Source organism: Enhydra lutris, unplaced genomic scaffold (assembly GCF_002288905.1).
Source record: "Enhydra lutris kenyoni isolate GAN:26980312 unplaced genomic scaffold, ASM228890v2 scaffoldscaffold40, whole genome shotgun sequence".
NCBI lineage: Eukaryota > Metazoa > Chordata > Mammalia > Carnivora > Mustelidae > Enhydra > Enhydra lutris.
The window spans coordinates 9522952-9550898 of NW_019154124.1; the positions used below are offsets into that span (position 1 = coordinate 9522952).

At 35.9% G+C, this 27947-nt stretch overlaps 1 protein-coding gene across 1 annotated transcript in view; it reads right to left on the minus strand.

Moving 5' to 3' along the window:
• LOC111155305 (G protein subunit alpha transducin 3) overlaps positions 1 to 27947 on the minus strand; it is a 53879-nt gene that overhangs the window by 6864 nt on the left and 19068 nt on the right. The window contains exons 2-5 of the mRNA XM_022515445.1: positions 24609 to 24651; positions 18724 to 18865; positions 12054 to 12211; positions 6913 to 7041 (exon numbers count right to left, since the gene is read on the minus strand). Of these exons, the coding sequence (XP_022371153.1) occupies positions 6913 to 7041; positions 12054 to 12211; positions 18724 to 18865; positions 24609 to 24651 (472 nt within the window). The remainder of the gene's footprint in view (positions 1 to 6912; positions 7042 to 12053; positions 12212 to 18723; positions 18866 to 24608; positions 24652 to 27947) is intronic.

The window sequence follows — 27947 nt, forward strand, 5'->3', positions numbered from 1 at the left end:
TCCATGAGTTCCCACCAATTGTAATGTCTTAATCTTAATTTAACACACCCAGTGAGAGTTTATTTGCCAAGCATGTGAGTAAGCTACAACAATTGACTCAAATTTTAAACTATAAACTCATAAGGCAAGTACAATTATGATTTCTATTTTTCATAGAGCCACTTGCCCAAGGTGTATTAATTCAAGTAACAATTGTGGAGGCTGTTATGTACCAAGCGGCATGATAGGTTCTGTGGGTATGATCATGAAGCTTTGTTATGAGCTCATCAAGTGCAACTTCATTTACTTGGACCAGAGGTCCTCAGTTAATACCTAGTGGCCACAGTTAGCTTGAAAACTCTTAAACTCTCACCAGTGGGCTGGAATTACCTTTGCTGTAGTCTGTCCTTCTTCTAGTTCAGACAGTAGTTCTATGTGTTGTCAAACTGGGCAAAAATGTAAAACTCCCCTTCCCAGGTATTTTGTTCCATGATTTTAATGGTGATAGTATAGACTGTCAGAATTCTAGGTGTTGTGTATATTCCCCATTTGGTCATAGACAGATATATGATGGATCATTTGTTGGCAAAGGAATGTGATACTGTGATCAAATAAAGATATATTAACTTGTGGATTTTGGTGTGTTGAAGATTGAATATGCATCCTTAGGTTTAAACTCCTGGTAAGCTTTTCGAACTAAAACCACCCATTGTATCTCCACCCACTAGATTTGAATGTGTAAGTATCTCCTTAATTCTTGCTTCCTCTTTCGTCCTAGTCCTCTCTTCAAGGTCTGTTTCCATCGTGGGCATCCCACAATGGAGAACTAACTAATCATAAATGAGGACACAAGTTGCTGGATGAATAGAATGAGTGATAAGAGAACTCAAAATTCAATTTCCACAGTAGAAATGCTATTGCTGTAGGAACCAAACTCCAGGACACCTTGGTTAAGTTTTCTCCACCAGATGGATAGGACTTGAGCTTGTCTTACTAGCGTTTCTTTTTGAGCCTCTTTTCCTCTGCTCTTATGGCCAACTAAGTAAGCTATCTCCATCCATCTGATGATTTCTCTTTTTAATTACTTTTATATTTTCAGTTAGATTATATTCAAAATTTATAAATCTGAAGATGTTCTATTAGTAGAATATTCCTTTCTCATATTCCTGGCACAGTGATCAAATATTTTATCTCAAAGAAGATAACCTTATTGTGCTCATGTCAATAGTTTTAAATCAGAAAAAAAAATTGCAGGGAGTCCCTTGCAATGAAAACAGTAATAATTATCAAGATATGGGTATTACCAATTTATGAACTCTGAGGGGAATTTAAACTCACCAGGAAAAGGGAAAAACAGAAACTTCATGTGGTTTCCATGTTTTTCTTTTCTACAACGTAATCTCAAATGGCTTTCCCAAGAAAGAGAATGTTTGGAAAATCTTTGAGATGAAATTCAGAGCAAGCCTAGCAATCTTGCTGGCTCTCTCCTGGCTTTCTCTGATCATTCAGCTTCTTCACAGCCTACTGTTGACATTAACATCCTTGCGTAAGGGTATCTATTCTCTTCTTCAGGTAAATATATACATTTAGTGAGGGGCATAATGTGTAATATGACCCTTAGCCCACTGTTCTTTTAATTTGTCATGCAGCCTTCAGTAAACATGTTTCAATTGGCATAGCTTTCTCCTGAGGAAGGAAAGACAAAGATTTGTTCTCTGAGGGTTTTGTCATATTGATAAAATGGCTTTTCAAAGTCTTCGATAGCATGTTAGTTACCTTCTCATTTTATGACTCACTTAATAAACAGTGATGTGTATCTATGTGCATGTGCTCAGGTTGAAGTTAGAGACAAGGGCCCAGGGAGCATAGAACATTGCTCTAATGCCATCTGCCATAACAGAATTGAAATGTCCATTAGCAAATCAGACCAACAGCTGGAGTTCTGCTCTTATACTCAGTCTACTGGATATTATGTTAGCTCTAAGAAGTTACGTGTTGTTTTGCTGCTATTGTAGTAATTTCTTTTCACACATCCCTCTTCACTTTGACCTCTTCCTCTAAATTTTAATTTTGGGTTTATTTTAGAGGTATAAAGCATTAAAACCTAGAAACATTTTAGAGATTTCCAAAGTAGAAGTCTTTTCTAACATATTTCATTGAATTGGTGTTCTCTGATCTAAAAAATATATGTAAGAATATATATGAATATATGTGAATATGAATACATGTATATTCCATCATGACCAATTTGTGAAAAACAAATGGAGAAATCAGAGAAAAACGTGCTTTTTCGCTAACTGACATTTGGATTGGTCAGATCTACAGAGACAATTAATGAAGTAAACATATGCGTGATACAGATTGAATACCCTTGATTCCCTGAGTAGTGAAAGTAACCAGAGCATTAATGATATTGAATGAAATGTGCAATTCTCATTTGGGTGAAGAAGTTTTATTTTACTTATTTGTTTGGTTATATATATATTTCCTTATTAAGTCTGATAGTTCAGTTAGACTTGTTTAAAAAAAAAAGTTTTTAAATGCCCAAGTTGTACCATACAGCTAAAAATCCACAGGCAAGGCTTTCAAGTGACAGCTGAACATTGATTATTTGTTAAACTATCCATGGCATTAATAGAGAGCAAGGTATCAGGGTTTTATGGCTTTATAGTCAGCATTTGAGTTGTGTAGTCTATTTTAAACAATTGGGAAAGTTGTTGAGTTTTATGGCTTTATGTCAAACAGTCTAGCAGCTGAGTAGCTAATCAGACTTACTCCTAAGCTGACTTATGCCCCCACAATAAAGGAAACCAATGCACATGATCAATTTAAAATTCAAGAAAATTATAATTTATGTTATATCATAGATCCACTCGAACATTGTTGGAAATAGTTAAGTTGAACTTACAAAACCTAAAGCTTCACATTATAATAGTTGCTGACTTCCCTTCTTTGACTTCCTCATAGCTTTATGTCTTTATAATTCTCTTGTTTAATTGTGAACAATTAGGAAGTGACTTTTCTATAATTGTTTGATAAAGCCCTATAAATCTTTAAGTTCTTTGTCCTAAGGAATTATTTTATAACAAATAAAAGAGCTCACACTTGTATTTTCCATTTACTAGTACTTTAACATGTATAAAGATAATTTCTTTTATGTTTGGCAGTTGGAGTTCTGGTTTGATAAGAACACTAAGGTAATTTCCATTAAATTAGGTGATATAGGAAGATGATATAGTATATTGGCAGAGAGAATTTTTCATTTTGATGTTCCTATTTAAAATTCTAGAGTTCTCTAATTTAATATACAAATTAAATCTTTAGTTTTAAATAATCATAGGATGATGTATGCTATGTGAATACAAATCAATGCTAATGCAATATATTTTAATATCTTAGGCACTTACTGAAATGAAGTTGGAAGGTATCTTATTTTTGTACTTTCTATTTTGAAATACTACCAAATTTTATACTACAAAATCCTGTGCATTTATAGATAATCCTATTCAGCCCTTCAAAAAAAAAAAGTGATTTAACTGTGGGAATTTATTAAGGGATTAATATATCTCAGTTGCTGTAACTAAACTTAAAAATGTAAGTAAGTGGTTTTAAATAGTTCCTTAAGAAAGTAGAGTTGCCTTTTTTATATTTTGTAGTAAAATTTAAATATTTTCCAAATTCCATTGTTTAAATACTTGTGTTTAGAGAAAATCCTTGCATTTGAGTGAGTAATTAATATTCTCCATTCCTTATAGAAGATGCCTTTTAAATAATAAATCCTCTTGAGCAGGAGGAAAAACAATACCTATTAAAACAAAAGAGCTAAAAACCTATTTTTTTTTAAGGATTTTATTCATTTATATGAGAGAGAGAGCACAAGTGGAATATGGGGCAAAGAGAGGGGCAGGGTCCCCACTGAGCAGGGAGCCTGATGTGGGGCTAGATTCCGAGATCCAGGATCATGACCTGAGCCAAAGGCAGATGCTTAACCAACTGAGCCACCCAGGTGCCCCACGAGTTAAAAACCTGTCTTAAGAATGGCAAAGAGGTCACAGTTGGGTATCATAGAAATTGTTATGACAAAAGAAGTCCTAACTTGACTTTACAATCCAGTTCCCAAACACCTTCCATTTCAGCCTTGATGCTGTCATAGAGAATTAGAAGACCTTTCCTACTCCTTTATAAGGGCCAGTGAGATACGAAAGTAGCATAGGCAATGCCCTGCCTGTAGGACTCAGTGCCTCACAAACCATAGAAGGACAGAAAAATGATGATGGACCAATGGGGGTTTAGAGGTATAATCTGATGAGACCTATTATGAGGTTACATATCTTTAAAATAAGGTTTTATTTTTTTAAAAAACTAATGCAAATGCTGTTACACTCAGAATATAATTTTTTAAATTTTATTAGTATTATTTGGTACTGAGAGGAATAGATGTTCCAGAAAATGAACGTGACTTTCTGAGGTTTGGGATGCTCACTGGCAGTCATCATGTCCCCTGGTTTCAGAAGCACAGATATGCGAAGGTACCAGAGCCTGCCAACTCCTAGACAGCTCCCCAACAGGCTGTTTTATTCCCTGTTCCCTCTTCTCTCTGAAGGGAATTACAAAGGACCAAAAACATTGGAAGGAACACTTATTCTATGGAAGAAAGAATGGTTTCTGCCAGTTTACCTCGTGGCCCACAGAGATACTCAGTGTAAGAAGTGTGGTCTTGGAAGTTAGAAAGATGTGTTCTAACCACATTTCTAGTGCCTCTATGTATGATCTTGAGGAAATCTTTCACCTCATTTGAGCCTCCATTTTGGGGCTCTTTGTCCAACATAAGAGCAGCAATGCTCGGTTCAACGTGTTTCAAGGAATGTGTACAAATAGGGTCCATAGAGTGATTGGCCTAGCACGTTTATTCATCTGGCAAAAATTAACTGTAAGCCTACTCTGTGCTAGCCATCATGATAATCACAGGAGATGGTACTGTAGAGACATGGCTCCTACCCTCCGGTTGCTTGGAGCATTTAAGACAGAAATAGAAACAAACAAAGAAGTCAATTTCATACATTAGTAAGGGTTTTGTTTTTGTTTTTGTTTTTGTTTTTGGAACAAAATAGCATGATATTTCAATCTTGTAAAGGCATTGGCTCACGTTGGTATGGCAAGTGAGAGCTCTTTGCATTTCTTCCCAGTACTACATTTAGTGACTTCTCATTGCTAGGTTGCAGTTAGCCATTGTTACAGTATTTTTATACCAAGGGGATCTTCAGGGACCGCATATCAGGCCTTCCTTCTCCCCCTGTCCCAGAGAGCCTACTGATAGGCTTACCAGGACACTATTGGGTATAGTAGTGACAAGTATACACAGGGATGGTAGACAGAATGATCAAGGTTCCATGAGGAGATGGCATCTCATTTTGGAACTTAATGATAAGAAGGAGCCAGTCTTTGCAGAGATCCAGGATCAGAGAGAGCATTTTAGGCAAAAAGAACAGCAAGTGCAATGGCCCTAAGGTTTAGAACATTCAAGGAAGAGATATATACGGCAGATAGTTTATGATAGTGACTATTTCTGAGAAGATACCAAATTGGTGTTGCATAGGCTGACTGGAGTTGTCAACTTCTAGGTATTCAGTACATGATATTAATTTTCATAAGTGGTCCATGATCCCGTCTAAACTCCAGAAAATTCTATTAGTTTGTGTAATGCTTTGACAGGCTTAGGAGGGGCAGAGGATCTAAGTAATTGGACGTGGATTCCCATAGGAAAACCTCAGAAACTGGATCAAAAACCAGGAGTGTGGAGAAGGTCGTTGCCAAAGAGGAATTGCACGATGGCCGTGACAGGACCGAAGACAAACTGCTTACATTTGCAAGAGTAGATGTTGATCCAGATCTTAGCAGTCCCTTTATCCTGGTTTGATCTTTGACTCATCTGTCAGATAATTAACCATTTGTGGACTTGGAATTCAGGTGTAAATTTTGAAGAGCTTTCTGTGATATTAACTTGAAAATACCCTGGCTATCTATGTAACATCTAGTCTAAGCAGATATTCTGATTCGGCAATGTTAATAATTTAAAAAAAAATTTTAAAGCTTTTATCCCACTGAAGTAAGTTTGCTTCACAAATGGATGCAGATAATCCATGTCACTTTTGTTTCATTTTTCTACTTTAAAAAAATATTCTCCGTTTGCATACATGAATGAGTTTATTGCATTTTTAATTATTTTTTTCATTTTATTAAGTGGTACATCTGGAGCCTGGTTTTAATGTTTAACAGTCCATCTTATCCACAGTCCACAGGGAGAGGTACTTAAGTGTCATGACATTTTATAACATTACACTTTGGATTTCCATTCCTTGGTATAGTAAATGAGTGGTTTTGCACTTCTAGAAAGGTCTTGGTAATGTGACAGCAATAAAATTAGTGGGCTCATTTTCATACCCAAACCATACTTATAAAATAGGTCTTGTTACTTCAGTAAATAGCATCACATTCAAATAGTTCTCTCAGTTATTTGCATTTTTTAAATTAAGGATATGAATAAGAATATTTCAGGCAAATGGGAGATTGGAGGGCAAAGGACATTGTATCTGTGGCACCTGTTACTTAAATTTTATTAAAATATAATTTCTTTCTCTCCTCCTCTCTCTCTCTCTCATTTTCAAAGTAGGATATCAGTTTCAAGAGAAAAATGAAATCGAGCTCCCACCTAGTCAAGACAAGGCATTTTTCTTTGAGGAGGATATAGGGCTTAGGATGAGGGATAGGGTGTAAGGCCATAGGAAAGCAGTAAGAGAAAGTGGTACTAAGAGTGAACAAAGCTTGGGAAGAATGCCCAAGCATTCAAGCCCAATCTCAGAAACAGGTTAGACCTTTCTCTGTGAAAAAATATTGACTACTTTCATAGATGGTTAGAAAAGACATAGTGCATACCTGAAATGCAAATCTTTAAAGGAGAATTGAGTTTCAATGATTCCAGTTGTTTTCACTCTAGAATGTAGCACATCTTGCTCATTCGGGACATATCCAGGAGCTGTGATTCTGTCGACGTCATTAAGATAGCTAATAAAACAACAAAAATAGCATATATTTTTTAAATTTATGTTTGAAGAGACCAGGATTCGGTACCAATGAATTTTTACTTCAGGGTCCATTAAAATTATGAAGCTCCAGGCTGGTGCTTTTAAAATTGTGCTCATCAGAGCTTGGTGCCGGATGCGGCAGGGCTAAGAGTGGTGCACAGCTGACCCATGGAGGTCTCTATAATTATAAAGTTTGCTAGACCAGTGCTGCCTTAGCCTGTGTTTTATGAGGTATATGTAACAGAACTGGCGGTGTATGGATATATTTCAGAGAAAAGTTCTATTTTCAGGTTTTGATCATCCTCCCCCAAAATGCTATCTTGTCATGCTAGGCACTAGACTATCTTAAAAATGCTGTAGTTTGAATTTAGGTTCTTTGAATTTTAAGACAGTAATTGGTTGCAATAATGTTGTTCTCCACAGATTGTCTAGCTTAGGACTCTGGACCATTTGTTTTAAGTGCCATGATTATATGCAGTTAGTGCAATTAAAAAAAAAACAAAAACAAAACAAAAACACCTTTGACTTTCTTGCTGGTTCACAGTGGAACTAACTCATGACACTGGTGACCCATCCAAGTGACAGAAGGCTGAACTTAGACATTGCATTCACTCCTACTACTCTTCTTCCACCTGTGTGTCAGTGGCCTTACTCTTTCCTGGAGGACATATTTAAAAATCCTACCATTCCCAAGCCTAATATTGCCCTTTTTTGGGCCACAGAATCTAGGGGTGCTGAAAAGGAGGAACAGGTCTGAGTAAACCCTGTGCTCTCTTAGAGTCTGTTAGATGAGAGGGGAGGAATTGCTCTTTGGCTCTGTTTTGAAACCAGATCATGTCTTTAAAAGCATTTAATTGCTTTCAAAACAGTTGACAACCACTATTCTAGACTTTCAATACCAGGGCTTTAGTAGCTTAGCAATATGGCTATTTCTGTGAATATGCTAAATAGAGACAGTCAAAGTCTGGTAAGGTTTTTATGACAAAACTGGCCATTATATTAAACTTGTAAAAAAAAGTTTACATTTGCAGCTTAACAGGAAGGTCATGATGGGCAAACATCCATCCAGACAGAATTCGAGGGGTAGAATCTAGCTAAATATTACTTATTATTCAGAAGTTGAATTTTTCAGGGGCTCGATTGAAGAGTTGGTATGCATTAGCACCTCACACAATGCCTTAAACAGCACAACTATGTTATCATTTAAAAAAAAAAAAAATTCAACAGCAATGTAGATAATTTATTCTCTGAGGATCTTTCTGCTTTTGAGCAGAAACAAACGGACTGAATGCCCCAAAGGGGTTTTGGCCAGATGACAAAGAGGCAATCACAGTTCAGAAACATATGTATGTGTGATGTGAAAATTTCTCACCATGCTTTATTCCAAAAAAGCTGAATTTTTCTTAAAAGCAAGAGACAAATCAAGATACAGATATATCAGAAGAAAATATTGGAAGATTTTTCCAGTTTATCTCTTTTCTATTTTGTGAAGCCCCGTCCTTTGTGAATTCCGTATTGACTAAGTCTACACGTAAGGTAAAGTCTCCTGTTAGTCAGTTCATGAAGGAACCACAACATCAAAAGCAAACATGTCAACAGAGCGGTTAAATTCATTTTAATGATAGCTAAATGAATACTTTGGTAAAGACACATTTAATATACTTTCATTTGCATGTACATATGATTTCAAGCAAAGCAGAAGCATTAGCAGAGGAACAAATTTGCATTTAAGATAACCGCTTTTAATAAATAAAAGATTTGAGTGCTCAGGCCTGTGGCCTAGAACTGAAACCAGAAGACCAACATACATATGGCTCAAATCACCTTAAAAAAAAAAAAAAAAAATCTTTTTCTAATCATGTAAAAACAGTATTTTTTTTCTTGTAAAATCTTTGCTAAATCTAATGCTAATAGAATTTAAATAGCACACTAGGTGGCCTCAATCAGTAAACCATGAAGTATTAATAAGAATCTTTCCCCTGTTTGTCACTGTCCTGCCCGCTTCCTTTCAGTTTGCTAGTACTGATAGGGCAGGTTGGTCGGGTGTTGTCAAGGACATCGAATTCCCTGCTCTGATTAGGACTCACCTCCTTGTGAGCTTAAGTTTGAAGGGACTAAAGGTTCTTTGTTTGTTTTAAATACTTATTTAATTGAGAGAAAAAAAGAGAGAGCAAGAGAGCAGTGCAGGCACACACGTGAGTGGGGGTAGGGGTAAGGTGGGGGATGGGCAACGGCGGGGTGGGGAGGGCGCGGGGAGAGGCAGAGGGAGAGAGAGTCTTAAGCAGTCTCCTGGTGGAGCACAGAGACTGACTGACCTGGGCTGGTCTCCCAACCCTGAGATCTTGACCTGACTCTGAGATCCGGACCTGAGTCAAGACAGAGAATCAGAAGCTCAACCAACTGTACCACTCAGGAGCCCTGAAGGAACTCTAGGTTTGAAAAAATAATATCCTATTTTGACTGAAAACAGAAAAAATGGAAATGGGGGAAAAGGAAAGAGAGGGAGAAGAGAAAGAGAAAGGAGGGGGGGAGAGAGGGAAGGAGGCCATTGCCCTGTACAGTACATGCAAAATAGACATGGGTTTGGTACCTATCTGATAATATATTTAGTTGTAAAATGTAAATCTAAGGCAGTATTGGGGAAAAAAATGTTAATTTTTGGAAGAAAGCAATGGCCATTCAACTATTTTTCTTTGTGTTTTACATAATCTTTTAAGGACTTCTAAGGGCAGAAAATGTTAATATTTAAATTTGGAGGTTTTTTAATGAAAATTTTCTTAGACGTGGAGGTGGGAGTACTCCAAGGTGGAGGGGTGGATCAGATTTCTTGTTCTACTGCTCTGTACATCAGTCAGGGTATTTAAAACCATTATAATATGGGCAACATTCACAAAATTGGTACAAATGTGTAATTGTGTTTAACTTGAACAGATAATTGCTTTTAATACGAATCTATAATGTGATAGTTCCACGGTAAATTATGTATTTTGTATGTCAGAAAAACTGAAACTAAAGGTTAGAAATACTAGAATATACTAGAAAAGGTGATTTCATCTGCCCATTTTAATAATAAAATGCATAAATTTTTTGCGGTTAAAGAGCAAAGTGTTCAGTAAGCATAATGATAATATATAATTGCAAACACACGTCTTAGACTATCTGAATGAAAAAATAATGCTTAATTGCTAATGAATATCCAAAACTAACTTTATTAAGTACAGTTATTGAAGTGGTTCAGGACATCACCTTCTCCCCGCCCCATTGAACCCCAGAAGGTACCCTTTGGCATGTGGATTATTTTGAGCTGAAGGTACCTGAGACCTGCAAGCCTAAGAGAACTTTTGCCCCTCCCTCAACTACATAGAAGAATCTAAATTGAGAGTCTTTGCCCTTGATTTGGCAGAGATACATTTTATCTCAGTGACCCATCTGTATGGCAGGGCAAACATCTGATTACCAAACATCTGCTCTTACCGCTCTGTGAAACACAGTCCTTTCCTCTCAAGTCCCAGATCACTACCCCCTTCTCTTCAGTTCAGAATAACATATATACCTCATTTCGCCTGACTTTGAAATTTCCATGGTCATGTAGATACCCTGTATGTATGCCTATTACATTTGAGTTTCTCCTGTTAATCTGTTTCATGTCAATATGATTCTTAGGCCAGCTAGAAGGATCTTGGAGGAGACAGGAATTTGTGGTCCCCAACACTGTCTTGCGCTCACTTTGGCAGCACTTACACTAACAACCCTTAATCTCTCCCTTCTTCCCTAGAATTTTGTTATGCAACATTTTAGAAAAATATTCCATAATTCAGTTTTTTATTGTGACAGCCCTAATCAATGATTTATATAGAAAAGCCAGGCTCTCTATACTACAGAGAGTTCTGTTAGTATTAAAATGTGGCTAGGTACCTGGACATAAAAAACAGTTTTTTGAGTTTATGTAGTCATATAATGATAGGCATTCTCTCCTCCACCAAAGAGATAAGAGCAGGGCTTTCCTCCAAGGACTTTGGACTTCAAAGTGAACATGAGTGAGTAATCGCAGAAGACTGTTGTTATTAACTTTTCCCAAAATTTATATGGTTTGTTTCCTCTCCATAATCCTTCTGACTGTCATGATCAGAAATCTGAAGTCTCATGCAGATTTTATTGTTCTGTCCTCACATAACTTTTCATTTGCTTCATTTTGCCTGTATCTTTTTTTTTTTAAGTACTACTAATATGTTCTTTTGGGAGTTCATCAAAAGGACTTTATTTATACCTTTTTAGACATGGTATGCATGGACAGAAATATAGAATAAGTAAATTATATTTGTATACATGTGCACACATGCAGGCATATAGCCACAGCATAGCTTAAAAATTGCTTACTAAAGTAGAAATTTAAAATAATTTTGGTAATGAAATTATACATGTTGTCATAACCTCCAAATTTCCTTGTGGCTCTTAATTGCCAGCTGGGTGATACTAGCTGTGAAAATTGAATAATCTTTCTTGAGACTCAAACAGAATCCCACAATACACAAATGTGTTGGAAATCATTATTTTCTTCTATAATTCTGTATGCTAATCATCGAACCAAAGGAGCCAAAGAATGTGTCATTAATAAAATTATTTTAGAAGACGATTTCAGTAATAGGACTAAAAAAGAAATGAATAGCCAGAAACCTTAGTCGGTCTGTGTTGATGTTGAGCACAGTGCACAGTGATTAATTCTTTCATTTGGGAGAAAATATTTGCAAAACAGAGGTCTCGGGCAAATAGTTTCAAAATCAGTTATTTTAAATGCTCCTTTGCTTAGATTTTTAAATCTCATGATGTCACTTTGATCTTTATTTCTCTTCAATTACTCTTTCAATCTAAAAAATATAAAGCTGTTTGCATTCCTCAATGGTGATTACAAACACAGAGTTTATAATCTTTGACTTTGAGAATTCTTAGCATAAAATGTTTCAACTGTAATTGCTGTCAATCGCATTCACTTACTAAGCTGCTGAGTCGTTGAGGTGATACTCAGATGCCCTTTCAAAGCAGGCCTGAACTCCGGGGTCCCTCCAGAGTCGCTTTATTACCTCAGCCAGTTCAGGTGTCATGCCGCCATCTTGCAGAGTGTTGGCCATCGTGCAGAGTTGTTGTTGGTCTTCCTAGAGCAACGTTTTTGTGACAGTGATAAAAATGTATTGTTATTTGGAATCACATATCCTTTTTTTTAAATAGAGCATTTCAGTTTTATTATTTTTATCTTATTCTTTTAGGTAATAATTTTGTTGACCATTTATTGAGTGTATCTTAAGGTCAATTTCCTTCTAATGGCTGGGTGAAAGAGTTGTCCATTGCAGAAACTATTAACATTATATGGTGAAATGAGGATATTTTGGTATATATCATTAACTTCTGAATATGATGTCAAAGGGATTAATAATACTTCAAATCCATTGAGATCTCAGTCAAAATGCAAGGAGAAAATACAGTGTCTTTTACAAATGAATCCAAAACTAGGAGGTTAATTTGCCAAACCAAGAAAGACAATGAGCATCAGAAGAAGAGTCCAACTCAGACTACTTTGTGCAGTGTCAGGTGGCTCCCAGTGAAGAATGGCCAATGAGAACTTGCTGCTTTTCTGATACAATTCAATTTATTATTTTAAAGAAGTAATAATGGTTATTTCACCATCTTACTAAAAATCTGTTCTTTGCATTAAAAACGGAAAGGTGGTCTCTCATTGTCAAAGAGAGGCTCTGTTAAGACTAAAAATCTTGTTACATCTGTCTTCACATTCAGATTTTATTGCTAACCCAAATTGATCGATGACTATTAAGCCAAAAATTATAAATGGCCCAAATCGAAGGATTGACCGCATTTTCATATACTGGCACAGTAAATTTTTATGTTCTTCTTCCCGATAAGTTGGTTGTGAGAGAGGGCTGCAAATCCAGCGAAGAATGACCCAGCCAGCTTAGCTGGGATTATCCCATTTGCCTCCTCTCACTGTTAGAGTGCCATTTAGGATAAAGGATGCAATGAAACAGCTGCTTAAACTAGGTTGTCCCTGTTAGCATACCTTTACAGACAATATACACTTTCATTAAAAAATTTTTTTTCCCAATTTCAGTTTATACTTTATTTGAATAGATACTATGAAAACATTCTCATCTTGAACATGTAAGTGTCAAACTATTCTTCTACCACCACTTCAGTCCTAGTACTTCCCCCCAAAGGGCCAGTCATCCTATCAGCTTGGTTTTTGTCTTTTAGGACCTTTTATTTTTTAACTTACTGCTTGCATAGGTAAAGTCAATGGTGAGGGTTTTCAAACCAGGCTGTGGCTTATAAGCATGTGGGGGACTTACTAAAAAAATACTGACACCAGGACCTTAACCGAAACAAAATGAGGCAGAACCTCTGGGATTCAGGTTCTGCAAAGGTATTTTTGAAAATCTTCCGGTGACTCAAATGTGAAGCCTGAGTTGAGAATCCTGGCAATATAGGGTTTCTTTAACCATAAATAATATCTTACTGGACATACTGTATGTTAATTCATAAAGTTCTTCTATAGTTATTAAAGGACTGACATGGTAATTTAAAGAATCAAAATTCATGTATTTTAAGGAATTGGGCTCCCCAATCACATTTGAATTTTTAAAGTATATAATACCAAAATTAACCAGTATTACAAAAAGTTGTCTTCTATATAAACAGCCAAATGATGGAAAACTGACTCCTACTGACAATCTTACTCATATTTTAAAAGCTCCAGTAATTTCCCATCACACTCAAAACCCAAAATCCCACGGCATGGCTCACAAGGTTCTACCTGTTTTAACCCATGTATTCCTTTTCAGCTTTCTTTCTCAGTCTCTGTCTCTCAGTCTCTCCCTCTCCATCTTTCCCTCCCCCCACAATTTGTCTCTCTTTCCTCAAGGTGCATTAGACTTCTTACTGTTCCTTCAACTTACAAAACCCCCATTTGAGAACATTTGAATGGCTGTTCCTCCATGTCTTCCCTATGGCCCATCTCCAACATCATTAGGTTTTTCCCAAAATATCACCCGCTCAAGAATTCCTTCCAGGGCCACCCTTACTTCCATTTTTTCCTTACTCTCCAGTCCCCTGCCTTCCTTGATTTTTCTTCATAGCACTTACTACTACCTATGTAGTGCATATGTCTTTATTTTGTATCTTTTAAATTCGATTATAAGCACATGAAGGCAGTGACTTTTTTTTTGTTCTGTTTATTTCTACATCCTTAAGACTGAGAGCAGAACCTAATACATTGTATGTCTCAAAAATATTGTAGAACAAATGAGTCAACAAAGTGAACACACTGATTAGCTCAGACCTCAGTTTCTAAAGAAACTTAAAAGGTTCTCCAATAACTTCTCACATTTTTCAAATAGCTCCAAAGAAGTTCGAGTGGCACTGTGAAGAGATTTTAGTTCCTTGTGATATATTTAGGAAAGCTTGGGAATTATGGTGGCTCTGGAATAGTTCATTCTCTCAAGGTTGTGTAGATCTGGAACAGTGTTGTATAGAAAGCAAAATACATGTTCTCTACAAGTTACCCAGGGTTTCCTCATCAATATTAGGTGGTGGTGATCCTAGAACCCTGCAGAACTCATTTTAAACCTTTGAGTCATATTTCGAAAAATTGCAGAAACAATATATCAAGGAAGGAAAAGGATATCACAACCTTGTAATCTTGGGAAATGTCAGGTTAAGAAATGCCCGGTTTTGTTACTACAGGACTTTCTCAGGGCCTTTGAGTCCTGCAATTTGCCAATTTCCAAGAAGTTATTATAATATATGCTTTCAAACTTACTTGATCACAGAACTTTTATCCTAGAACATCTTGTGAAATCAGTGTTCATTGGTTCATATTATGGGTTTCACTTTGTAGAACACTGTCTCAAGGATGGTCACAACAACACTCAAATCATGTGATAAAGTGTTAAAACTTTCAACATTTTTTTAAGTTGGTAGTAGATGTTTTAGATGCTCTAAGACAGAATAATATCCGGAGAGGATAAGTTGAAATTTACTAAATGCCTATATTATGTCCGCCTCTAGTTTCTTTAACTTTCCCCTTTACAAGTTGTGTATTTATGAAATTAGTCTGTCAAGTATTAAACCAAAACAAGAACATGTTCTGTTAGCTTCATTCCTCTTTCAGCTATAAGTTCGCTTTCTCTCTCTCCTACTCCTCAGCTATAGTTGCTAAAAACATCTTTATACTCTGTTCCCATATTTTCTTCTCATTTCTCAACATACTTTATTGGATTCTGCATCCACAACTCTTCTAAAACCCATCTCATGATATCCCCAGTGATCTCTGTATTATTAAATCCAGTAGACTTTAAATATACTTCTTTCCTGACCTCTTAAGACCTTTCATCTTAGATAACTTCCCTCTGGAACCCTTGTATTGAATTCTGTGATTCGATAGAAACTTGGTTTTCCTCTTACTTTCCCATCATTTCCTCCAAACTTCCCTGTTCCTCCTAAATGACCAGAAAATGTTACTTTCTTTTTTGAAGCTTTTATTTATTTATTTGAGAGTGAGCAAGAGAGAAAAGGAGCAGGGGAGGGGGAGAGCGAGAGGCAGATTCCCCACTGAGCAGGGAGCCTGAAGGGGGCTTGATGCCTGTGACTGAGCCACCCGGTGCCCTGAAAATGTTACTTTTTCAGCACAGGCACCTAACTTGCCACTGTCCTTTATACCTGTATCTTCTCTTTGTAAATATTTGACCTCCTTGATCCCATCCATATCCTAATACACATTATACACCATAGTGTAATGCCAATACTACTGAGATTCCGATCTCTTATCAAATTATCTCGTTTGGACTTGAAATATACATTTTCAACCACTTACACATGTGGACATGTTACAGAGCTTACAGACACATTTCTTAAATGTACTAGTTGTGCCCCCTCCCCAGTGACAGACTTCCTTTTTCAGTAATTCTTTTCATAAATGAGGAATTGGCTCTCCATCCAACTGTGCTGCACTTTTGAAATAGCTGATGCTTTGTAATTACTTGTTCAGTGACAGATTTCCTTCTCTTGAGGGAAGATATTTCTCCTATTTTATTTACTGCTGATTCCTCAGTACATCCCGTGTCAAGTGTCTGCCATATAAATCATAGTTTAATGAAATATAATTTTTTTAGGGGCACCTGGGTAGCTCAGTGGGTTAAGCATCTGCCTTCAGGTTAGGTCATGATCCTGGAGTCCCAGGATCAAGCCCTGCATTAGGCTCCTGATCAGGGGGGAGTCTGCTTCTCCCTCTGCCCCTTACCTCCCTGGTATTCTCTCTCTCTTTCTCTCTCTCATTCTGTCTCTCTCTCAAATAAATAAATAAAATCTTAAAAAAATATATAATTTTTTCAGATGGTGTTAGATGTGTAGACTTTAATATATAAATTTTAATGAGCTTATACTTAGAGTGATTACTGGAAAATAAATACTCAGTATTTACTAGAATCTTAAAGTATTTTGTTTTTAAGTGGATTTCCTATATTTCTGTTTGCTTCTGTAATAGTCCTTGAAACTCAGTGAAAAAAGCACTAACGTTTTGTGGATAAAGAGACCCAAATGTAGAGAGATTAAGTAATTCGTCCAAATTTACAGAACCAGTAACCAATAAAGCTTATGGACATTTTCCTTTAGGACTGTAATATAAAAATACATAAATTGTATAAATAGCTAAATTGAAAGCTATAGAAAAATAGAACTCTGAAAGCCACACACATATAGATGTTTAGCAGGGTTATAGTTCAAGCCAGGGTTAAGAGTATATTAATCTTAAAATCAAATACTAAAGAAGGTCACTGAAACTACTATAGTTTACAACAACTGAAATCAAAATTGGGGGTATGTAGTACCTGACAGCTGATGTTTGACCCTTGAGGGTATAGGTCCTTCTGAGAAGTTGTATCAGTCCTTCAGTGCTGCATAAATTGCTCTGTTTTTACCATTTAATGTACAGTTTAATAAATTGCATTTACTTAAAGTTTCATTCAGCATAGTGGCAGCAATCTACAGAGTCTATATTATTATCACTCTGCATGCATGCCAGATCATTAAGATGTTAACCAGTGGAGGAGTAGCAAACATTTTGGATTGTTGAAAGTATTTTTACAAAAATCCTTGCATCAGGAAAAGCATTCCAATGGAAGCCAGAAGAGGTGGGTTTTGCCCAAAACACTAGCTGTGCAATGCAGGCTACCTTGCTAATAGTCTTTGGCCTTTATTTTTCACATCCTTAAATATGGGGCTTATACCAGGTTGTTTCTGAAGGGCCAATTTAAAGTCTCAGATCCTTAGGAACAGCCAAGGTCAGAGGGTTAACCAAACTACGCTTAAATTAAAAAGGAGATCACCAAGTCTAGGAATGGTAAAGAATACAAGGATATTGGAGTTGGGTTCTGGCAAGTTCCCCTCTTACATGTGAGAGGGGAACTGTAACCTAAAGAAGGCGGTGACTTACTGGAGCCAGGTTTGAGGAAAACTAAAAATGGAAGAGGAAAGCTAGCCCAATTCCTGACTGTGCTTTACAAAGCATCTGCCCTAAAGACATACTTAGAATTGCTGTGCTCTTCGTTGGAAAATGGCAGAACAAGATGAGGGTTGACCATTAATTTTTTTTTTTTTAAATTAACAGCATGAAAGAGGTATTTTTCTTTTCATCCTAATGGCATCCAATGGTAATTTACATAGTCAAACCCTAAACTTCTGGAAGGGGAGGAAGAGTAAAGTACAAGGGTCATATTCTTCTCTATAATTAACATGTTCTTCCTCTCTTTCTTACTGTTAGCGGACAGGGTATCTAAGTTTACACTGGTTGCAGCTCAGTGGATACCATCTGGAGGCAACCAGCTGCTCGAGGACAGAACAAATGGAAATGAGTGTTTTCCTGTTGATCATGCACTCTTATTCCTTTTTTGCATGTGGTTAACTATTGTTCTTTGGAGAATGCTCTGTGTTCCATTTGTCAACTAAAATAGTTCTATATATTTGCACATAAACTGTTTGAAACGAAGTGGGTTTTTAATGTATTTTAACATAAAATGATTATTACAAAATATAAAATAGAATGAAATGAAACTGTTTAGAAGCTACCTAATGAACATGACTGACTACTGAATGTATTTATTATACAGACATCTTAATCACACAATTTTGAATTCTTTTTTAAAAAATTAGCACTCTAAAATAGTCATTTCCCTGCCCAGCATTGTCTTTATAGTTATTGTTGAACAATAATAATTATGTTATTACTATTACTATAATGTTATAATGTTCACTCCATGAAATGACTCACAATTAAACTAAGAAAATAAAAATGGAGTTATTGCAGTTTGATTTTATAGAATGAACTCTTTCGTATTTAGTAAATATCATTTTTCTCTAATACAGTATATTATTTGATATTAGGTTTGATTCCTAGGAAAATAGTTAATGCCAAATAAGATTATGGCACATAGAAAGTTTCATTTAAAGAAAAAAATCTTACACCAAACAGAATTAAAGTTTCCAAAATTCATATTTTATGCTCTTAAATTTTTGGTGTAAACTAGTACTACAAATTTAGTTCTACTGTTTTATGGCTCAAACTCCATTGGAGACCTACAACTGTCATTATTTGTATACTTACTGCACTTGTGGGATTTACATAATCAATCTCAAGGGTAGTCATGGCTTTCACAATCGCTAGGATGGATTGCAGTGTGTTACTGTAAATGACTGCTTTGAACTCCATGCATTCTTCCTCACTGTAACCATTCTTATGGATGATCCTGTAATTTAAACATGAAAAGCTTTTGTGAATTGAGCAGTTGGGTTTTTTTAAGTAATATTAAAACACATCAACAATAATTTGCTTGAATAAAATTACAGTATATATTTGTTACAAAAAATATTACCCATATGTATATGTTAAATCTGAACAACTTTATGGCTTTGGATTTTATTATTATCCTTGAGATTTAATACAATATTTTCTTTCTGGGCTCCTCATGCTAAATATAAAGAGGACGTAGAATTTGCCCTGGTAAACCAGTCTTTAAAATGAGTAAATCATGAGGAATTTTATTTAGAAAGCTTATTTATTTCAAAAGAAAAATTTCCAGATTCACAGGACAAAGAAATATACAGAGTTCTGAAACTAGTCTTTCTAACATAATGTTGATGTCTAGAGGAAGCAAAGTAATTTACTAGAACATTCATTTCTTTTCCTATCGCTTAAGACACACTGGAAAATACAAGTGCCTGCTTTCTATTTATAGCATTAACAAAGGCATCTCTCTTTTTTTTTTTAAATGTAGGCAGTTAAATGTAGGCTGTTAAATCCCTTGTTCCTTTTCCATCTGTGTACGTGCCATTAGTTCTCAAAGTTGAAAGGCTTATGTTACTTGGTTGAACTCCCTTCCACTCACTCAATCAGAACTCAGTGTTTTATAGTTTTAGAATAATAGATTAAAATAGATTTACCTTCAAAAGCTAAAATCTCTGCATATTCTAGTTATTTTATTGTGTCTTTATTGGATAATACGTTCTTGCTCCTTTTTGTTGTTGTTTTTGAAGTGCTATCTGTAGGCATCATTTTGGAAGTCATATTCTGAAGTATTTGTGTTTTACAAGTATTCACGGGGAGGCTTTAGCATAGGGAAAAGAATACAAATGCCCCCCAAGATATTAAAACTTTTAAATACAAGAATTTTTGCAGCCAAAGGAGAGGTAGCCCTTATATCCATTATTGACTGTTTTTGATAATTTGCTTGCCAGTAATTGCTGTATTTCTATTTTAAGCATGGCCATGTTTATCTTGCTGTATTAAACAAATAACTTTAATGAGTAAATAAAGCAGACAACTAAAGGTTGTAGAAAAATGCAGTTAAAATATCTTTGTGGATAGATCAAGAATAAGTTCATTAAAGAAATCTCAGTTCTTTCTCAAAAACTGAAATTGGGAAGTTATTTTAGTTACTAAATTAAAACAGCAGTTAACAGTAAACTTGGGGCATTTAGGATTTCTTTCTGGAACAAGTTCTGATTCCTATCTTTTCATCATAGGATAATGAAACTTCACAAAGCAAAATGGCAAAAGCATACTTTAAAAAAATCCAGCTGTAGTAGGACTTTAAGCAACCTTGTTTTTCTGGGGACTGCATAAATACATTTCTGTGAGATAGAGCTTTGTACTTGAAGTTGATTCCTAAATCTGTTCCAATTAATGAGCTTTTACTGGGCATTTTCTGTAACATAGGGTATTATGTGCTGAAAAGAATGAGTTTTACTCTCTCTCCTCCCCAAAAACCTATAGGCAGAGCTCTACTGTCCAATATAGTAGCCACCAGCTGTTAATTAAAATTAAATTCCTCATTCACACCAGCCACATTTCAAATGCTTAATGGCCTCATATGACTTGGAGCTGCCATATTGGAGAGCACAGAAAGAGAATCTCCCTGTCACCATAGAATGTTCTATTGGACAGTGGTAGATTACAGAAAGGTAGAGCATAAAATCCATTTCTGTGCAGTGTGATAGTATTTAGCAACAATGTCTGCATGTGGTCCAATAAAAGTGAAAAGAAAAAGTGATAAACTTTATTGGGAGTAGGTGTAAGGAATCACGAGAGACTGCCTGGGAGCAATGATGATCCCCTGAGTTTTCAAGGAGAAGTCGTTATTTCCAGATAGTGAACAGGAAGAACATTCTAGGCAGGAGGATCAGTTATGACCAAATAAGATAGTTAAGTGATCAAGCTTTCAGTGTGTGCCAAGGCCTGTGTTAAGTGCTTATATATCTTCTCATTTCTTGCAGTAAGTCCTTTAAAGAAGGTAAAATTATTACCTACATTTTACAGGGAAGAAATGGAGGCACAGATAAATGAAGGAACTACCCCTAACTTATTCATTCAGTACGTGATACAGTTGGGCAACGAACGCACTCCGATTGGGGAGCCTGTGATCTTAGGCGCTAAACTGTCCTGTCTTTTGTAGTCCGCAGAACTATGTGAGTTCAGGATTTCTGGGTGTAGAAAGCAGGAAGGGGGAAGTCATGGGACCTGAGAATGAAGAGAGAGATAAGAGCTGGATTCTAAAGTGCCTTGTGCTTCCTTCAAGGAGTCTGTTCTTGACAGTTCATGAAGTGTACAGTTCAGGAAAGAGATAAGTTTTCTTTTTAAAGAAATCCGTTGATGTCATTGTGGATACTGCAGTGGAAGAAAGAAGAGGGAGGGAAAAAGTGTTTTGCAGGATATTGTATTAATCCAGCTCAGGAATTTGAGGTTTTTAAGCTAAGGCAGCGACAATAGGGATAAGTGACACCCTTGAAGACAAAAGTTGTTTAGATGTGGCAAAACTGAGAAAGTGAATGTCAGCATATCTACACCCGGATTAATTGCTTTAGAGGCTGCAGCTGCTGTAATTCATTGTAGGGACATGGAGGCCAGATGGGGAGATAACTTAGCATTGTTTATTCTGATTTGGACCTATCCATAGAATATGGAGGTAGATGTACCTGCTTCCCTAATTTAGATAGAGTGAATGTGAAAGAAATAATCTGGGACAGTCTGCTTGAAGATGAGAGGGAAAATCATTGTACCTTAGCAGTTTTCATTTGAACCTATAGAGTAAGCGAAGAAGGGGGCTAAGTACATTAGAGACACCAGCAGTTAGGTGGAATCTGAGAGTCAAGCAGGCAATTAGGACATAAACTAGGAGTTATTCCAAAAGTCAGGGTGATGTTTTAGAAGAGAAAAGTCCAGTGGAGTCGAATGGAATTCAAATAGGAACTCATGAGCATTTCAGACAAAATGGCAATTGGAGATAATATTGATGCTATTAAGGGCAATTGATGTGGCAAGCCAAAGGCAGCAGTGATGAGAATCGTTTAAGGGTAAATGGAAGGTGGAAGAGTGAAGAGAGTTAAGGCAGACTAGTCTTCATAGAGTCAACTGAAGAAAGGAAGGAAGGAGGAGGTAACGAGGAGACTCCCTTAATAACAGAAGCAGTGCTTGCTCCTTGTAGAAAATGTGAAAAGCCCAGCAGTATTCATAATGAAGGTGCAATGTAACTTTAAATCCCAATGTTGAGAAATAACTATCATTGAATATTGGCCTGTATTATTCCTTTTAAATAACTGTATTTTGTCATAGTTGAGGTAAAATGTTCATGCAGTTTTGGGTCTTAGTTTTTCAGCTAGTGTGAGTATTTTCTATTACAACTTTCTCATGTACGTGCAACTTGTAATGGATGCAAAATATTGCAGTTGAAAACTGACTGGTCCTACACTTTTGCAAACTATTTCCTTGTGTTTTTTTTTTATTTAATTTAGGGCACTTTAATCTCTCTCTTATTTCTCTATTTTAAATAAGACTAATTTAAACCTCTTGGTGCATAAACATTTGTATTTTCATGTTTACGTCATTTTACTTTTGTGCTTTTTCAAATTTAAATTATTTTACTAGAATTCTCAGAGACCTATTTATATCAGAAGTTATTATTTTCCCAGGTTTCTAGTTTGATTGAAAAATTATTTCTACAGATTTGCTATAATAAGTAATTTTATTAGTAGTAATGAGAAATATTAAGTTCTCAAAACCTCACCCTTATTGGGTAATATTATTTAAAGTTGTTTGCTAATATGGTTTCACTTATTTGTGGAGCATAACAAATAACATGGAGGACATAGGGAGATGGAGAGGAGAAGGGAGTTGAGGGAAATTGGAAGGGGAGGTGAACTGTGAGAGACTGTGGACTCTGAAAAACAACCTGAGGGTTTTGAAGGGGCAGGGGGTGGGAGGTTGGGGGAGCCAGGTGGTGGGTATTAGGGAGGGCACGTATTGCATGGAGCACTGGGTGTGGTGAAAAAACAATGAATTCTGTTACGCTGAAAAGAAATTAAAAAAAATTAAAATTAAAAAAAAATGCTAATTTACTAAGATGAAGAATAGCTCATTATTGCTTTATTTATTTGTTTATTTGACAGAGAGAGAGAGAGAGAGAGAATACAAGTAGGCAAGAGAGGCAGGCAGAGAGAGAGGGGGAAGCAGGCTCCCCACTGAGCAGAGAGCCAGATGCGGGGCTCGATCCCAGGACCCTGATATCATGATCTGGGCCTAAGGCAGAGGCTTAACCCACTGAGCCACCCAGGTGCCCCTCGTTATATTGCTTTAAATAGATATTTGAATTTTGTCTTGTGTGAACTGTCTGTTCATAGTCTCTTCCCATTTATATATATTGGGCAGCTTAATTTTCTTAGCAGCCTGTGTGACTCTTTTTATATTATGACAGTCGGTTACTTATCATATTTATTATAGTTTTTTTTTCTAGTTCTCTTTTTAAATTTTATTATGGTTTGATATATTTAAAGGGTTTAATTTTTAGATAGTCAAATAACTGGTTATTTTTTGCTTTACTGCATTTAACTTCATAGAGAATGGAGAGGTAAATAGGAGAGGAGGAACTCCAGCATGATTAGAACTGAAAGAAAAGAACAGGTGAACACAGTGGGAGTTTGATGGGGGTGTGAGATGATTTGCGTGAATGGTTGGAGCAGTCTAAACAATGATCAGGAGAGACGAGTGTCCTGTTCTTTAAAGACAGAAGAAAAGGTAAAAAATTTGGTTGCAAGTACATGTGTCAGGAAATTCCAAAAGTGGGACTTAAATAATTGTTGGTATGGAACTTACATGACCTTATTACCTGAAAGGAAAGAAAAAAACTAGTGATTTAGATTCTAAATAGACAATCATATCATTGACTGGGATGGAACCCTCATGTGACATATTCCAAAGGACAAGATCCTCCAACACGGAACAAAAAATAAGCCAAAAAAAAAGGACTCTCTTCTTCTCCTATGGCAAGAGCTGTCCTTCAGAATTCTCCAGCAGTGATGGAGCCATCACTTAAAAGGCTTTACATCACTTAAAGGGCTTTACATAATCCCTTCCACTTACCAATGTAAATTTTATTCACTTAGACATTATATTCTTGAATTTTAGAGTTTTTGTGTTTGTTTTCTCATTAAGAAATCCGCGTCTATTTATTTCATTATACAAAGAAAAAAAAATAGAGAAAAGAAGTACAAAGATAAATTGAAATCCGTGTTAGTAATAACTTTAAATAAGCACTTTATTCCCAGGCAGGCAAAAATTTGTCAATTAGGTTTAAAATACCATTTCCTCCTGAATTCAAATGGGTCATTGATGGACATATTTTGAAATGTTGATGGCTTTTACCCACAATACCGAAGCCCTAGATTATGCCCAGATGAATATATTTAAAACATGACTGCTTAGAGTATCCATCTTGTTGAGAGGCAAAATTTAAAAGAAAAATGGAAATCACAATATCACACATCAGTTACGCTCCCTGCAAAAGGATAGGAGAGAGGCTCACCCGGCAAATGAGACAGCTCTGCCAGTAAATACATGTACAGACCATCTGTCAGATTTTCCCAAAGTATTTCTTTTCAGACTGGTCAAGTACACAGACAGCCTTCAAATATCAAACATATAAAATAGTTTATACCTACTTCATTTGTTTAACGATTGTACTTTTTCCAGATTCTCCTGCACCTGAAACGAAAAGAGGGGAGTGTTATCAATGGCTACACTAAATTCCCATAGATACTAAAACCTGGGGTTGTCATTTTCTCATGGGTAAATCTTGACCAGATAGCGCTCCTATATAAAGAAGGAAAATAATCTCTGTCAAGTCTTGAAAGGTATTAGCTGCCTACTTTCCATGACAGCAGAAGAAAATAAAACCTCTCTATATTGATGTTAAATCCAGCTATAGGTCTGGCTTCAAGGTAAAGGGTGTCTTCTAAAACAAGAAATGTATATTCTCAGGGAAATAAAATTATTGCATTTGAACATAATTTGGAAAGGTCTATCCCTTGTGTTTGCACCCCAAGAAAAGTGGTCCCAACTTTGCAGTCTCTAGAAAATGTCTCCCAGAATGTCTCCTCATATATCATGTTTGATTAAATAGCAGTAAAGAAAGAACACCAGATGATTGTCTTTTATTTCCAGAACTGTTTGAAGCCTATCCTAATTGAAGAATGGACTTTTGTCTTTATTATTGTGTTTATCTTCATACATAGGTGTATTCTGCTTAAATAAAGGAAAGTTAATAACACTAAGCAAACCTAAAGAGCCTGCAGATAACAATGATGTAGGAGTATCTGAAAATGGATTACACACACCATGGGAAGGAACAGGGGTGGCAGTGATAACATAGAGAACCAGTAGCATTTACCCAGAACATTTATTTTAGTTGATGATATACAATATACAACTTTATTTTGGTATGTTTGGCAAACGTTGTATAAAGAGATGCGAAAATCACGTGATTTTTTAAAAAGATTTTATTTATTAGAGAATGAGCAGGGGGAAGGGGCAGAGGGGGAAGGAGAAGCAAACTTCCTGCTGAGCAGGGAGCCTGATGCAGGGGTAGATCCCAGGAAACCAGAATCATGACCTGAGCCAAAGGCAGCTGTAACCAAATGAACTACCCAGGTACCCCAAAATTCACATGATTTTTAAAATATAAAGGGAAACTTTGAGGAAAAAATTTGATTATGTCCAGCTATGTCTTAAGGCCTTTAGAGCATATTTCTGGAGTGTCCTTTGCCATTAATATGAGTGTTGACTTGGGAAACGGTACTCAAGAAGTACTGAAATGAAGTGACCTAAGTTTGAGGGTTTGGCTCTGTCCCCATGTGTGCACACATGTGTATTTGTGTGTAGCTGCGATAGCTTTGGTAAATTCGTTAGCGCCTTAATTTCCTTACCTATAAGCTAAGAAATTTACCTCACAAGATTTATTAGAAGACTGTAATGACACAATAAGCATGAACTTATCTGCTAACTACCATGCAAAATAAAACAGAGCAATGTACTTAAGAATCCAAGAATGAAAGAAATTCTGTGGTGTTTGGTAAAGAGAAGAGTGTCAAGATACCCTACATGTACCAGATGAATGATGCTGGAGCAACTGTGTGTCCATGTGGCAAAACAACACTGACTTTTATATGACAATAGGCCAAAATTAATTGAATTGATTCATAAACATGTATGTGTTTTTGTATATAATGAAACTCTTAAAAGTTCTAGAGCAATATGTAGATGAAAAAATCTTTTCAAACTTGAAGTAGTCAAAATGTCCTTAGATAAGACATTGAAAAAAACCCCAAAACAACAAAAAGTTGAAAATTGATAAATTGGATTTGATCATTGTTAAAAATATTTGCTCTCCAAAAGACAGTATCAAGAAAATGAGATGGCAAACCACTAACTAGGAGGAAACATTCACAGCATATATGTCAGGCGAAGGACAGGTGCCCAGTTTTATAAAAATTATTGTAAATTCATAATGAGAAGACCTAAAAATCCAATAAAAATTAGGAAAAAACCTGAACTGACGTTTCTCAAAAAAAGATATATGACGAATAATCTTATGAAAAGATGCCCAATATCACTAGTAATCAAGGAAGTACAAATGGCACCATAAAGAGATGGCATTACATATCCAGTAAATTTGGGTAAAATTTAAAAGATTCACAATACCAAGTACCGACAAGGACGTGGAGCAACTGGAAGGGTCTTAAAACTGCTGATAGAAAACCACATAGTATAGCCACTTCGGAATACAGCCGGCAACTCCTAAGATGTTAAACGTAAACCTGTCGTATGATCCAGTCATTGCACTCTTAGGCATTTACTCCAAATAAATGAAAATATACATCCTCACAGGGATTTGGACATGAATGTCCATAACAACTTTGTTTGATAACCCTAGAGCAGTAATACCCAAATGTCCGTTAATGGGGATGATGAACAAAATGTAGCCCATCTTTATAATGAAATGCTACAAGCAGTGAAAAGGAACACACTATTGGCTCATGCAACAACATAAATAAACTTAAAATAGTTACGCTGAGGGAAAGAAGACAAAAAGTTTATTTACCTCATATAGTCCCTAGTATATTTGTTTCACTTATATAAAACTCTAGAGAGTAAAACCAAAGCATAGTGAGAATGCAGACTAGTTCTTCCTGCTCGTGGGAGAGGAGAAGGGCAAGGTTTGTAAAGTCATGTGATGAAAATGTTACGCATCTTTAATTATGGTAATAATGTCATGGGTGTGTATGTCTATAAAAACTCCACAAGTTGTACCCTTTCCGTATTTGTAATTTATTATATGTAGATTTTATCTCAATAATCTTGTTTAAAAAACAAACACCATCACCAACTTAGAACATTAACATTGTAGGTCATTATCCATTTCACCAATTTTTAAGGTCTAATAGTACCATAATATCATTAATATGTGTGTGCTTTATAAAGTAGGATATTATGTTTTTATAGTTCTATTTTAAACAGTAGGGTGAATGCAGGCAGTGGGACTCAAGACTGTTTTATATAAGAGTGTTGATTAAAATGATGACTAATGTGAGGATGGCTGCCATATGAAGAGTCTAAAAATGGATATGACTCCTGAGAGAAAATGATGGGAGAATTTAGTTAAAATTACTGCAATATGTAGGGCATATTGTATGGAGTATAAATGGGATATAAAGACATGCTTTTTAGCGTACTTATGTGATAAATATCTATTTATCTTTAGTGCATTTATCTGTGGGATAAATATGTATTTATCTTTATGTGAAGGAGGAGGTAGGGAAGGAGCAACCACTTGAACTTTGAATGTTCTGATTTTATAGATAGGAGAAAACCAGAGTCAGCATGAGTTGGCAAAGCCTGATAATACAGATTTGTTCATAAAATTATTAAGATACAATCACCTATAAATCTGGAAGGTATTGGGGGAAATTCAGTATTTTGTAATTGATATGAAATTGTATTTT